Genomic DNA, 16,061 nt, shown 5'->3' with positions numbered 1-16,061 from the left:
AGGGAGACAGAGACAGGGAGACAGAGACAGGGAGACAGAGACAGGGAGACAGAGACAGGGAGACAGAGACAGGGAGACAGGGAGACAGGGAGACAGGGAGACAGGGAGACAGGGAGACAGGGAGACAGGGAGACAGGGAGACAGGGAGACAGGGAGACAGGGAGACAGGGAGACAGGGAGACAGGGAGACAGGGAGACAGGGAGACAGGGAGACAGGGAGACAGGGAGACAGGGAGACAGGGAGACAGGGAGACAGGGAGACAGGGAGACAGGGAGACAGGGAGACAGGGAGACAGGGAGACAGGGAGACAGGGAGACAGGGAGACAGGGAGACAGGGAGACAGGGAGACAGGGAGACAGGGAGACAGGGAGACAGGGAGACAGGGAGACAGGGAGACAGGGAGAGAGAGAGAGAGAGAGAGAGAGAGAGAGAGAGAGAGAGAGAGAGAGAGAGAGAGAGAGAGAGAGAGAGAGAGAGAGAGAGAGAGAGAGAGAGAGAGAGAGAGAGAGAGAGACTGCTGAAAGCAGCAAGTTGGGGGGTTTGGCGAGCAAAGTTTAACGGGGTTTCTAAAGATCATGGGTCACAATTGGAAATGATACAAGATGGCAGTGCAATGCCTTCTTGAAGCCATGGAGGGAAGAGTGCAGGAAATGTGCTTTTTTGATTGTGTGCACACACGAAGCCTGATCTTCTTTCGGATTAGCCAATCGGTCAACAATAAAAACACAATGGTTGCTTTCTCTAGTGCTTTGCATTTGAATCAAAAGCACCATATGATTGCAATGCATGTGAGTATTATTTTGGAGATAGCAGTTACCATAACTCCACCAGCAAGTCTAGACCCATTCAGCTGATGCAGATCTTACAAAAATGCAACTCCAAAAATGCTGGTTCAGTCAGCTTTGAGCTTCTGTTTCTGGGAAACAGTGGGAGTTTGGTTTGAGCTCTTGGAGCGAAGTGGTAATAATACACTGCATTCGGGTGGACATCATGTAAGAGCAGATTAAAGGGAGTTTGATTGGCTAACCGCTTCATGATGCTCCATCGTGGCTCGGCATCACTCCACGTGCACAGCAGGGCACACTTTCCCAATACACGAGTGCAGGACGAGGCATCAATGTTTTCCTGAATCAACAATTTGAACACAATAGCATTTACCCTTGTTACCTTCCAACACCGAAGTTGAAGGAGTTGTGTTTTCACCCCTCTTTGTTTGTTGGTTTGTCTATTTGTGTGCAGGATATCTCAAAAAGCTGTGGACAGATTTGAACAAAACTTGGTGGACACGTTGGGTGCGTGACCACAACAAATTGATTCGATTTTGGTGAAAATCCGGATCCAGATACGTGAACTATTTAATTTGTAAAGTGATTCGTCATCATTGAGAGAAAGGACCAAAAACGATACATAGCATATTTCAAAAATGTATTGGGCCCGATATGTTCTTGTGGATCAGGCATTACGCGGCAGTGGTATGTTCTCTACCAAGTGCCCTTCTCGTTATCAAGACTCCATGTTTGAGTTGAGCATTTTCCGATTCAAAAATGCTGTTTCGCTGTTGAACATATCGGACTGTTTGTAAAGCAGGAAAACTATGCACTCCCGACAGAAGGCAATAGAAATAGAATGGAGAAACAATCAAACAGACTGCTTTACCTTCATCATCACATTCCGAGGCGTTGTCAGCATCTTCTGTCGACGAGTTGTCTGTGCTCTCATCATCGGCCAATTGCAACTGCATGGTCTCCTCTGTGGTAGGTTTCACCTCAAACACCATGGAGTCTGCACTGTCAGGGTGCAGCGGCTTGCGGGGTTTGATAAATCCTTCCGCGGCTGAATCCCTGGGAAACGAAACATTAACGACTTTCTTTCGGCATCATGGGGAGTGTGGATGACTCGATTTTGACATCGCCGAAGTCCCGGCTAATTACCATCTTGGAGCTACCCACCATTTACGATGTGGCCCCTTAGTAAACTTATCAAGCTCAGTGCAACTCTTCTTGTGTATGGAACTACCAATAGAAATGGTAGTTGAGGGTTTTTAATGCTTTGATTTGACCACTGAAAATTTCTTCCAGAAAAAAAACAAACATATTAGCTCCATAAAGTGAGACTGCCATAAACCTCAGTAACCAACATGGCTGCAGATAGTTCCTTGACTATACCTCCCTCCCCCTCCCCCCACCTATCCCCTCCAAACACTGCTGAAACCTCCTAACATCATGTGGCTGCCATTAACTACTCATACAGTTTATCCTGCATCATCGACTACATTTTATTTTCTTCTTGCACAAACTCAGGAAATTTTCCTGGCATGTGACACTGCGAGGTCATGCCCTTCCCACCCCAACCCCAACCCCAACCATACATCAAGCACTGCCAATCGTGCACTCCATAAACATTCCATCATGGTTCTCCCCTTGCCCACTTGTTCTTCTTCAGATATTATTCTAGCCTGTGTAACTGCACTGTTGCAATACGAAAATCAGGGCCAGGGTGAAGAAAATAAAATATAATCTGAAAGCCTCAACCCACCATCATTAAAATAAAAAAAATAAAAATTACAAACAACAAACCAAGTGTCATGCTGTGTGGCTCCCTCGGTCCGACTTGAAGGACTTTTTGGTGACTTGACGGGAGCCAGATCCTCCAAAAACGAAAGACCTGCCATCGTCTGACGACCGCACAAAGAACTTTCCATCGTTTCCTTGACTGTTGAGAGATGGAAACTCTGGGGACGATGGACCAAAGAGGTTTGTGTGTGGAAACCCTCCGGATGGTTGATGAAAGTCATGTCGACCTTTGAGGGAGAAGAACCGGAATGATGATACAAGGGCATCTCCACAGCTGAATGCACAGGCTTTCTTGTAAAACCGCTCGTTGAAGGTTCTTCTTCATCAGCAGGTTTTTCCTAGGAAAAAAATAGTAAAAAAAAAAAAACACATTGGGAACTCGAGACTCTAATTTAAAATATTGCTGCGAAGGCTCTCACAAAAAACAACAATAAATAAAATAAAAATCGTCATTTTTGACCGAGTCCATTATTTATTTGTGAGTCATGCAGCAAACAAAAACAATTCACCACACAATGGAGAAGTGCGACGTAATAAACTCTGCCATGGAAGGTGGTTGGAGGTCGTTTTCACCCCTGTGTGTCTGTCTGTGAGCAGGATATCTCAAAATGGTAAGGACAGATTCAGATGAAATGTGATGGACAGGTTGGGTGTAGCAAGGACAAACTGATATTTAGTGAACATCTGGATCCTGATCCGAGAATTTTTATTAATTGATTCTTTACCATTGAGAGATAGAGCCAACAACGATATGTAGCATGATATCTCAAAATGCTGTGGACGGATTCGGAAAAAAAAAAATAAAAAAAAGACTTCGTGGACGAGTTTGGTGGGTGACAAGAACAAGCCGATTCGATTTTGGTTCAGGTCTGGATCCAGATCCAGTAAATCACTGGGATACAAAACGTATCCTGTTCAACCTGTCGGAGGTATGTGCTCTACCGAGTGCCGTTCTCGTTGTGTGCTGCATTTGCCTGATGTAATAATCTCATTTACCAGTGGAACAGTGTCATGTGATGAGAAGAACCCAAGAACTTGGAAAAGCAGGAATCGTAATGAACCCACAAATAACCACAAAAAAAATGGAATGCTGAGCAACTTGTGCTTTACATGGAGGAAATGTATTGCTCTGAAAATGGAGGTTTTTGTGCCGACTGTACTTTGTTAAATTATGCAATGCATGTTGTTATATTTTTGGAACCAAAGACGAGACTCTTTCTGGAGGAGTTAGAACACGTCACGGATCAGGATGTAACAAAACAAAAGTAACAATATGAAGAGAGAGGGAAGCACGCCAACAACAGGGATGAAGGACAAAATAGAGAGAGACTTGGAGAAATCAGGGATGTGGAGAGGAATGAGGGGTAGGGATGGATGCACAGGGTGGACAAGATGGACATAGAAGCAAGCGTTCAGGAAGGAAAAACCGGTAACTTGGAAGGAAGTGGGAGGGTGCGGGAGTTAATGGGGGGAGAAAAGATAGTCATGGGTTTTGCACGGGGTATGATCTGAGATGGTGCGGAGGGAAGGAGATTGAGGAGAACGAGGAAGTTGGTCCCACAGGTTGGGGGGGGGGTAATAAAAAGAGGAATGAATGAGTGGAAGTGAGCAATGATTCTGGATTTTGGGAGTTTTTATAAAAGGGGGATGCTTGTGGACAACGTGCACCCTGCAGAAACCTGAAAGGGGTGGGGGGATGTGGCAACAGAGCATGGAACGAGAGCAGAGGGTGCTCGACCAGAAAGGAGGCGGTAGAGGACGGAGACCATCGACCTGCCTACGACGGGAAAATTATAGGCCCCCAGAGACTCAGCTTCATCATGGGAGAGTCCAATGATCTTGAAGGCCTTGGTTTCTATGGCATCGAGCTGACTAAGGTGTGAGGCAGGTGTGCCAGAGCAGAAAGGAGATTTGGTCGGGGACCGAGGAATAGAGATGGTCGAGAGCTGGTAGAGATAATGGTGAGGAATGGGATTGGCCACATCTAGTTCATTCTTTCAAAAACAGGAAGGCCTCAAGATTACCAAAGGAGTAGACAGCACAAAACAGAACCTGATTTGGTGGTGGGAAGGAAGTGACAGTTGTGGAGGGTTAAGGATTGCATGTTACCACACAGCACAAGCCTGTGGTGTTTGTGGTAAAGATGAAGGAGGGAGGTTAAGAGCAGTGGTCGGAAGGTTATTAGGTGGGGGAAGTTTAGGTGCAACATCGTCGTAGAGTACAAGGAGAGGATGAGGGCTAGGTATGAGCAACTTGGCGAAGAAGCAGGCTTGGAGGAGTGAAAGAACTACAGAGAGGCGTTTAGGGGAATTGCAGAAGTTTTGTGTGGAAGGACGTCAGGAAAGGGTACATCGTCGAGGGATATACACAAGATATTGCGGATGGAGGAGGTAGCGAAGGCAGGTGGTGAAAAGAAGGAGGTTTGGAAGAGGATAGAGAAGATCAAGGATAGAGGGAGACAACCGGATGCAGGATTGCTGCACCTGTATGGGCAAAAGAAGAAAGCAGCAAGGAGAGCTGTGGATATGACAAGGAATGATATGGAAGAGGATGGTGGGAAGAAGGTGATCTAAAAAATTGACTCAGGACAGGGATGAGGATAGTCAGAACATGAAGGAAGGGTGGTAGGGCTAATAAATAATAATTAAAGGGGCCTAATAACTGACAATAGGCCGCTTTATATGAACTTTCCTAGAGCATTACTTGGTCCCTCCTAAGAACACAAGTGTGGTGCAGCATGCACATGAGATTTTCTGAATGTCCCTTGTTTTCTATAGTTTTCCACATGGCACATACCATAAAAGGGGCGTTTTCAATGCCCCTGGCATTTTTCTCAAGAATGGAACAGTTTCTCTGTATTACATACCGTATTCCATGTTTCACAGTTTTCTTCTAGAATTAGAGCACATGAAAAACTGATATTTTTTCCAAAGTCCACTTTTACGGTTGTGGTAAATTGAGGTGAATTGAGGGACATGACGCGGGATCACATGTTGTGCGTCTCGCGTATAAGGGGAGGTCTCCGCGGCACGAGTGGTTGTCCCCGGGGCATTGCCATTTACATCGGCTGTTCACTTGATGCTCGTTAACTGAAGGTGCTCATTGACTGGTGAGAATGGAGATTATATCGAACTCCGTGCTTACGCGGATTTAGTCTGCAATGATTAATCGCACATGTATACGTTACTGCTTATGTACTCCTAGCTGAACCTTTATTCCCCGGTGTGCCCACAGAAGCGGCTCCAATCAAATGGAATAAAGCCTAAACTCTGAAGGTTCTTCTCTCGCTCTCATTTCAATTTATTCCATTTAGTTTTCTCGGCTCTCTCAACCAACGATGGACAAGATCTACAAACCAGAGAGGTTCGACGCAGACCCAAACGCGACTGACGCAGAAATGAAATGGTCGCATTGGTTCTGTTCCTTCTCACACTATCTGACCATCATCGAGGAAGGAGCCGACAAATTTGCCGCTCTCGTGAATCATGTCTCGCCCAGCGTGTACAGGCTCTTCTCGGAGTGCGACACTTACGAAGCAGCGATCGACGTGCTGCAAGCGCTCTACGTGAAGCCCAAGAACGAGGTATACATACGACATCTTCTCAACACACGCAAGCAAGCAGCCGGGGAGACAATCGATCAGTTTCTGCAAGCTCTGAATCAGCTGGGAAAAGACTGCAGCTTCCGGGCCGTAAGCGCCGAGGAACACCGAAAGGAAGCGACCCGGGAGGCATTCATCCAAGGACTCAGATCAGCCCACATACGGCAACGCTTACTAGAGAAAGCGCAACCCACTCTTGACAAGGTAGTCGATCAGGCACGAGCGATGGATACGGCTCAGCAGCAATCTGAGTCATTTGGGACACCGATGCTGCTAATGAACGCTGCTACGATGGGAACCCAAGGAACCCCACTGGCACAGACACAGCCAGACATAGGGGATGGAGAAACACCCGAGGAGCCGGATACCCAGGCCACGTCAAACTCCTCAGCAACTGCTCCGGTTGGTAAATGCTTCTTTTGTGGGTACAAAAGGCATCCTCGTCAAAAATGTCCCGCCAGAGATGCCACATGCATGAATTGTGACAAGAAAGGGCATTATGCCAGGGTATGTAAATCTACTCTAAGGAGAAATAAACCCACTTCTGCGGCTCTCTACTCGCAAAATAAATTAACTGCAGCCTCCCCGGGGAATCTATCCAAGGCTATCATCAACGTACGAATTAACGGGCATATTAGTCCGGGAGCCAACCAATCAAAATTAAAAAAAAATTGCCCGGTCTGCTATAAAATTTTTGTGTTGATTTTCATAAAGAGACACCCTTTGAGTATATGAAAACCAATGTTGGCAATGGTGAAACTCTTGCGCAACAACACAGTCAACACTTTTGCGAGCCCCCTCTGATAACAAAATGTTGGCAAAAGCGAAGATGTAGGATGGGGGTAGGGGTAATTCATATTGTCCTAAAATCATAACCACTAAACCTATATACACAAATGACCCCTCATATTAAAGAGGAGTTCATTTCCTATATCACAATTGGTGTAGATTTAACCTACCTTCAATTGACAAGGTTATATGTCAAACAACAAAAGATTTATGTAACTCAGAAATGCTTGACTATCAATGGGGTCAGGAACAAGAACATACTTTTACATGCCATGGTTTTAAGGAAGATAAAATTAGAAATGGATTAACACAATATTGTGACATGAAACATCCTCTTCAGAGGAAGAGTCACTCTCTGAAACAACTCCACCACATGAACCTCTCTGACCAAGGCATATGCATGTCACTCAGCAAGGCACAGCAGCCTTTTTGCATGAACATCGTTTCAGACATTTGGATAATTTGCACATGCAAGACACCGTTTTGTCTATGTTTGGCTTGGCTGGCTTAGACATGAGAATTGGGACCAGTTTTCCATTGATAAGGGTTCTGCCAAATGTTGTGGCTGGGGGAAGTGCTCGGTCACTGAGATGTGCACGTCTATACAGAAGCAATTGATACAATGCTCTTAAAACAAGGAAGTAAAACGCATCTTCTGTTGCTGGCAGTGACCTAAGGTCTAATTTTGAAGAGACAAACATATGCTGCCTGAGGGTATCCAAACAGCTGAACCCTTTTTGGCCATGCAGAGCAGTCCAGTATACTCTGGCCTCATCAATGACACATTCTGTTGCTGCCATTTCACTATCTCTTCCAAAATCAACAAGGTGGGGAAGGTTTCCTATCAGTCCCAGAGAAACCTGTGCCGCTCTTCTTTTCACAGGAACACAGGCATCATCCCAACTGACTGGAAGAGGGGCCTTGTTGTCCCTCTCTGGAAAGGGAAGGGTGATCGCCAAGACTGCAAAAACTACCGAGGGGTGACGCTGCTCTCAGTGCCGGGCAAGGTCTTTGCTCGGATAATTCTTGATAGGGTTTGCCACCATCTGCTTGAGCACCAGCGTCCAGAGCAGTCAGGCTTTACACCAAAGAGGTCAACGATTGACCGTATCCTTGCACTTCGTGTCCTCACCGAACACAGACGAGAGTTTCGGCAGGGGCTGCTTGCAGCCTATGTTGATCTCTGTAAAGCGTTCGATTCAGTGAATCGGGATGTCCTCTGGAGGATTCTTGGTCTTCGTGGGGTGCCACCGAAACTGATCGATCTGATGTCTGAACTCTACTCTGGTACTGAGAGTGCTGTGAAGTGTGGTGGTACCATCTCTGACTTATTTCCAGTTGTTACTGGAGTTCGTCAGGGATGTGTACTTGCCCCCACACTTTTCAGCACTTGTATGGACTGGATTCTAGGGAGGATGTCGGAGAGATCAAGTTGCGGTGCATCGTTTGGCAATGTCAAGATCTCAGACCTTGATTTTGCAGATGATGCAGTCATCTTTGCGGAGACTTTAGACATCCTCTTGGGGGCCCTCGAGGTGCTGAATGAGGAGTCGGAGCCGTTGGGATTACGGATTTCTTGGGTCAAAACTAAGATCCAGGCTTTCGGTGACATCTTGGATGCTGCTGTCCTGTCTGTGTCTGTTTGTGGTGAGGATGTTGAGGTCGTGGAGAGATTCACTTACCTTGGCAGTGATATTCATGTCTCCGCAGGTTGTGAGCCGGAGGTCAATAGACGTCTGGGTCGGGCCTGGGGAGTCATGGATTCACTGGATCATGGGGTGTGGCGCTGCCGGTACCTGTGCGGGAGGACGAAAGTCTGAGTCTTCAGGTCCTTGGTACTTCCAGTCTTGCTCTATGGGTGCGAGACTTGGACTTTGACCAAGGATCTGAGACGGAGACTTAATTCCTTTGGTACCAGGTCTCTTCGGAGAATCCTTGGCTATCGCTGGTCGGATTTTGTGTCCAACGAGCGGTTGCTGAGAGAGACTCGGATGAGATTTGTTACCTGCATAGTCCGTGAGCATCAGCTGCGGCTGTATGGACATGTGGCTCGTTTTCCTGACGCTGATCCTGCTCACCAGATTCTCTCAGCGAGGGAGTCTCATGAGTGGGAGGCCAGTGGGCCGACCACGTGCCTCATGGTTGCAGCAGGTTGACCATCATCTCAAGGAGATGGGGATGGGCCTGGCATCTGCCTGGGGGATGGCCAGACGGAGGCCCCTGGAGTACCGGCGGAAAGTGGACGCAGCGACGCGCTGTTCTGGCACATGCTCCCATACCTGACCTGACCTCTTCTTTTCCCCTTCTGAATGGGTAGCTCACTGTGTCACATCCACACAACACATATGTGCACAGAAGTGTAGCTGCGACATCAAGAGGATTTTCTGGTACTTCTTGCTCAACACTTCTACCAGCTCATGAATAGGTAGGTATTGATTCTGCCGTTGTATCCAGAGTTCTTGCAATGTGTTCAAGCAGCAGAAGTGATATATACACAGCATAATTATGTCTGTATCTGTTGCATGCACAACAGCTCGATGGTGATCAAGATATTCCACACAATACGCAAGATGAGCAATAATCCTTGTGTCTGCCTCTTCATGTTCTTCACAAGGTAAGTCCAGAACTGAACTTGATGCTGATGTGATGGAAAGAGTGTGACCTTTGTTTTCCATCATACTACCAAGAATGATGGTCACTCCATCCGGAATAGCTTCAGGACTCTCACAAAGGGAAGTGCCAATGAAGTTCTGAAGATTTCCTTTATTTCTTGGATTCTTCATGAATAAATTCCAGTCCGGAATTTCTAGACTCTTGGATGGTGAGAATTGTCTTGCCTGGTCTGTCTGGTTTCTCCTCTGCTGCTCATCACCCTTCAAAGTATGGCTATCATCAAAATCATACTGATCACCAATGATGTTGACACAGTTGCACATTTCAGGTTTCAACTGCAGGATACACCTGCTTGCGAAGATACAGCTGGGGAAGTTCACCAAATGTTTTCGCACCCATTTTTTGGTATTTATTTACAAATGCCATTGTGTCTACCAGATAAACTGTGTATAGGTCACTCTGTGGTAATGATGGCAGCTGTAAAACAACATCCTGCTCAGCTTCAGCAATTAGCACTGCCACGAAATCAGACTCGTTGCCTTTGCGCATTACAACCCCCTGTGCTAAGCGTGGATCAACCTCAAACAGGGATGATGGATAGTCTGTCCACTCATGGGAAAATGCAATCTGTCTTGTGACTGGGTCGGCATCGCGATAGAAACACAGCACACGTGCAGTTGCAGTCTCATCTTGATAGATCCTGATTAAACTCTGTTTCCTTGATGGTTTTGATTTCTTCTGTGAGGAGAAAGTTACCAGCTTCAGTGGTTCAATCTTAATAGAGACCACCTCTTCTGCTTCCATAATGGCTTCCATGCCCTTAGCTTGAGCATGGACCAAGTCTTTTGAAGCAGCCTTCTCACTAGTTGCTCTATTGAGCAGATCCACTTGGTTGTTACACTGGAATGGGTTTATCATCTGCTGGCATATCACTTTCTTGATCTCCTCAACATGCATATGTTCTTCTGTTGCCTGCTTCTGTGTTTCTCCATGATGAGTAGATTCCTGTTGGCCTAGATTAGCCATAGACTTTATGTTCTCTGATACAGCTGTGAGAAATGGTGCTGTTTTCACATATTTATCTCGAGCAGCTGGTGCCTGAGATATGCGTTTGAACAGAGATGTCTTCCCTTCATTGTTGTATGTCTGCTCCAGGGCCATGTCACTCCAAACACCATTGAATTTTCCTTTGGAAGAGTGAACTGTGAAGTACCCAACCTGGATCCAGCAAACCTTAACCGAACTGTGTTCAATAGAGTAAGAGGATTTTGGGGGTAGGGGTAACTTTGGTTGACAAAAATGTTAATTTTCTCTTTAAAAATTGATAGAACTCAATCAAATTTGCTGTTTTAATTAGCCATGGATACCATGTTCATATCACATTAAGAGAAATTAGTATTCTAATGCAGCATCTGCCTATGATAAGAAAAGTTCTAAAGGCCATCTTCAAAAAACGTTATTTTTAAGGCATTTTTCACAAAATTATGTACTTTTACGAGGTTTACTTTCACAAAGGCAATTTTTTTTTTGTCATTTTACAATGCACTGATTGAATTCTTACATTTAGTTCACATTTATTTTTCATGAATGTGATTTTTTAATTTTTTGAGAAATTTTATTGACAATTGCTGTTTTATCAAATTTTTCAAATCTTCCTCAAACAAAAACGGCCGCCAAAATTTTTCGCAAGAGCTTATGAATTGCCAACATTGGTTTTCATGAACTGCAAACATATATCTAAACATCCTGGGGGTGTAAAATTTTATAGCAGAGGCTGTAAGGTCCAACCCTAAAACAGCCTCGTACACAGGTTGGCTCCCGGACTATATGGCTGAGGCACTGATTGATACCGGTAGCTCTGAAAGTTTCGTCAACAGCTCGCTAGTGAAGGGCAGGAAATGGGTAATCCACCCGACTGACAATACGGTATGCATGGCCGCCACCTCACTACAATCTCGCGTACGAGGGTACTGCAATGTTGAATTGGACGTAAAAGGGTACACGCATCGGGATGTAAGGGTACTGGTGCTTCGTGATTTGTGCGCAGACGTAATTCTGGGTCATAATGTCCTCAAGCAGCACACGAGCGTCGAAATACCCTTTGGAGGAAGCAAACCTCGTCTAATTTTAAATGCGTTGACCACCGCGGAGGTGACGTCCCCCCAGCTGTTCGCTAACTTGTCGCCGGTCTGCAAACCGATAGCGATTAAATCGCGACGATATACCACTGCTGACATGAATTTCATCACTTCAGAAACCAAGCGATTACTGGAAGAAGGAATTATAGAACCGAGCGACTCGCCATGGCGCGCACAGGTGTTAGTAACCAGCAGTCAGAACCATAAGAAACGAATGGTTGTCGATTATTCCCAAACGGTCAATCGCTTTACCCAACTCGATGCCTACCCCCTGCCGCGCATAGACGAGATGGTCGAACGCGTGGCCAATTATAAGGTATTCAGTACCATCGACTTGCGAAGCGCCTATCATCAAATTCCCATCCGAGAGGAAGACAAACCTTACACTGCATTCCAGGCAGGGAGGCACCTCTACCAATTCAGGAGAATACCTTTCGGTGTCACGAATGGGGTAGCTTGCTTCCAACGGGTTATGGACGACATCATCTCAGATGAAAACCTCAAAGACACTTTTGTTTACGTGGATAATGTCACAGTGTGCGGTAGGGATCAGGGGGAACATGATAGGAATCTAGACAGATTCTTGAGCATTGCTAGAAAATATAATCTGACTCTCAACTACGAGAAATGCGTATTCTCGGCAAGGTCAATTGACCTTCTCGGCTACACGATAGCCGACGGCACAATTAAGCCTGATCCTGAACGATTGCGCCCGCTCCGTGAGCTTCCACCACCTCAGGACTTGCAGACAATGCGCCGGGTGATCGGGATGTTCGCTTACTATGCGAGATGGATTTCGCAATACTCCGAGAAAATACATCCCCTAGTGCATTGCAAAAACTTTCCACCAAATGCCGCTGTTGTAAGAGCTTTCCACAACCTCAAGGATGATATCAGTAAGTCCGTGGTTTTATCGATCGACAGCTCGGTGCCCTTCGTGGTGGAAACCGACGCTTCAAATCACGCCATAGCTGCTACACTTAATCAGTCTGGGCGGCCGGTCGCGTTCTTCTCGAGAACTCTCTCTAGAAGCGAGCAGAGACACTCAGCGATAGAGAAGGAAGCGTACGCCATCGTCGAAGCGCTGCGGAAATGGAGACATTATATACTGGGAAACCACTTCACGCTCGTTACGGACCAACGATCCGTGGCATTCATGTTTGATGGGAAAAATAACGGGAAAATTAAGAATGAAAAAATTATGAGATGGCGGATAGACCTAGCTTGCTACAGTTACGACATTGTTTACCGGCCGGGGAAGGAAAACCCTGCTGCAGATACCTTCTCTCGGGTCTACAGTTCGGCAACAATCAGTCAGGCTTTGCAAGACCTACACGTGTCTCTCTGCCACCCAGGGGTAACCAGGATGGCACATTTCGTGCGCAGACAAAATCTTCCCTATTCTGTTGAAGGTATTAAACAAATGAATGCTTCATGCCCTGTTTGTGCTGAACTAAAACCCAGATTCTATGGCGCGGCATCTGGCAGACTGATCAAGGCCACTTCCCCCTTCGAGAGACTAAACATCGACTTCAAAGGGCCCCTGCCGACCGAGACAGACAACAGATACATATTCACCGTTGTTGATGAATATTCAAGGTTCCCTTTCGCATTTCCGTGCTCGGATATGACCTCGGGCACTGTCGTGAGATGTCTCTCTGACCTCTTCGCTATGTTTGGGAAACCTTCGTACATACATTCAGACAGAGGGCCGTGTTTCATGTCGGCCGGGCTAAAACAATTCCTACTAGAGCTCGGCATAGCAACTAGTCGAACGACGGGTTACAACCCACAGGGAAACGGGCAGGTGGAAAGGTATAATGGAGTTATTTGGAAAGCCGTAACTCTGGCGCTGAAATCGAGAGGACTGGGCCCGAGCGGTGGGAGGTTACTCTTCCCGACGCTCTGGATTCCATACGCTCTTTGCTCTGCACGTCCACCAATGCAACTCCTCACGAACGAATGTTTACTCACCAGCGACGTTATGTTGACGGTCAAACGGTGCCCAACTGGCTGACCCATCCCGGTACAGTGTTCATGAAACGCCCGGTCCGACAAAGCAAGTATGAACCCCTGGTGGAGGGGATCGAACTCATTGACACTAATCCAGAGTATGCTCATGTCAGGCTCCCGGATGGCAGGGAGACCACTGTGTCGGTTCGCCATCTGGCTCCCTCAGGTACTCCTCCCGCAGGTACACCACCTTCTGGCACTCCTCCTTCTGACATTTCCCCCCCAGGAACTCCGCCGGGCGACGGGGCTGCCGCGTTCCACCCGAGAGCGATCGAGGAGTCATCCCCGGCACAAGTCGAGGCTCACCAAGAGGATCGGGAGTCTCCCTCAAGTGAAACTGCCATTTACTCCCGGAGAGGTCGACGAATAAGGCCCCCTCGACGACTCAATCTGTAAAGGGGATTATCGGCATTCTCGCTGCTCATGCTCCTATATGCTCATTATATCATATATCGATGCTCATTTCCATGCTCCTACAACTCAAAATAATCACTGCTTGGCATGTATGCTTCTGTAGACCTATTAGTCCGCGTTGCTTGAAATGTATACTCCTATAGTGCTAAAGCAATCATGGTGTGTAAGATGGGCCCCTAGTTACATTTTAAAGGTGCGGAGAATGTGGTGAATTGAGGTGAATTGAGGGACATGACGCGGGATCACATGTTGTGCGTCTCGCGTATAAGGGGAGGTCTCCGCGGCACGAGTGGTTGTCCCCGGGGCATTGCCATTTACATCGGCTGTTCACTTGATGCTCGTTAACTGAAGGTGCTCATTGACTGGTGAGAATGGAGATTATATCGAACTCCGTGCTTACGCGGATTTAGTCTGCAATGATTAATCGCACATGTATACGTTACTGCTTATGTACTCCTAGCTGAACCTGTATTCCCCGGTGTGCCCACAGAAGCGGCTCCAATCAAATGGAATAAAGCCTAAACTCTGAAGGTTCTTCTCTCGCTCTCATTTCAACGGTGTCCCTAATTTATGTGGCTGCAGGTAACTTTGAAGTCTCAACAAGTGTCTCTATTCATATTCAAAATTTCCCAAACCTTCATCCAACAGTTCATAAGTTATGAGCCCTCGTGTTTGACTATTTTACTTTTTTACTACCCCAGTCAAAATTCGTCCAACTTTTTGGGGTTCACCCCGATGAGCAAAAATAGGGGCAATACCCCATGGGTGCTCACCTGGTAGACTATGTAATGCTACTACCTATTTTTGGGAGAAACCACCCAACCCCCTGAAACCCTCTTAGACCCCGATATCTTTGTAAATGTCATGAACAAACTTTGGCAGATCATGGGTGATGAAGGTTGTGGTATGTAGTATGCCCTAATATGGACATAAATCGGCTCACGTGGGGGACTCCAAGAAATGGGATGCGACAGGCCCCACCGACGGTGAATGGGTCACGCCGGAAGCGAGCCGCGCCCAAGAGGGATAAGAAGGGAAGAGAGAGACAGAAATTGGGTTCTTCTGGGTTCTTCTTGGTTGTTGTGCTTCTTCTTGGTTCATGTTCGTGGGTCTTGTTTGCTCTGTTCTGGTTCGGTTCTTTTGCTCTTCTTGGTTGGTGGTTCTTCGGGGGAATCGACGCAGCGGATTGGGAAGGATCGGCGCCTCGTCTCACCAGCGCGTGTTCCGGAGCGCGAGGGGATTCACCGGAGCTCGGAAAGCTGATCGCGGCTCGCGGTGGTTGGATTCAGCTCGCCCACACTGGTGCCCGGTCCAAACAGCTCGAAGACCACACGAGGCGGGCAGGTCCGAGGCAGAATCTGGTCTTCAGCCCAACTGTCCTCCGGGCTGGAGGTCCGAATAAAGACCATTGGTCCGATTCTTTGGGTGTGTGCGTATGTGTGTTTGTGGTGCCAGTATAGTAAGTAGTGAACTGTACAAGTGCTCTTGTTGTACATACCTTGCATACGTGCTTATTAATATTCGGTTTAGCTCTGCCCTTATGTGCTCCCCTCATCCCCAATTGTGAATAAATACCTCGATTGTTCAATGCTAAAGCTCGTTCGTGTCCATTCCTTCATTGACTGAGCGTGCTGCATGTTGGAAAGTTAGCCAGGCCATTGCCATTGTAACAGGGTATTCGGGATCGACGGAGCTCGACGATCAAACCGCTCGGATCGCACACGGAACGGGTACGTTAAGCCGCTCGTTCCGTACGGGAGCCGTCGAGAGTGAATTTCCCCGGTAGGTTGGACCACATGGGTATTTAGGTAAATTGAAATTGGCAATCGACCCTACCCCATGTGGTCTGCCTGTTGGCGAGTTCGGTCCAAAAAGAGACCCGTACTTTTCCGAAGAAGTACGATCTAAATTCCGGGCGA

At 47.0% G+C, this 16,061-nt stretch overlaps 1 protein-coding gene across 4 annotated transcripts in view; it reads right to left on the bottom strand.

Moving 5' to 3' along the window:
- Nucleotides 1-16,061, bottom strand: part of AHCTF1 (AT-hook containing transcription factor 1) — a 160,212-nt gene that overhangs the window by 41,174 nt on the left and 102,977 nt on the right. For all 4 annotated transcript variants that reach the window (XM_085896115.1, XM_085896119.1, XM_085896116.1 and 1 more), the window contains exons 30-31: nucleotides 2,578-2,912; nucleotides 1,658-1,842 (exon numbers count right to left, since the gene is read on the bottom strand). In XM_085896115.1, the coding sequence (XP_085752241.1) occupies nucleotides 1,658-1,842; nucleotides 2,578-2,912 (520 nt within the window). The remainder of the gene's footprint in view (nucleotides 1-1,657; nucleotides 1,843-2,577; nucleotides 2,913-16,061) is intronic.

The sequence above is a fragment of the Eptatretus burgeri genome, chromosome 9 (genome assembly GCF_056783735.1).
Source record: "Eptatretus burgeri isolate ZD-2024b chromosome 9, Ebu_testis_v1, whole genome shotgun sequence".
NCBI lineage: Eukaryota > Metazoa > Chordata > Myxini > Myxiniformes > Myxinidae > Eptatretus > Eptatretus burgeri.
Note: the sequence above shows the minus strand (reverse complement) of the source record. Positions and strands in the feature narration are given on the sequence as shown.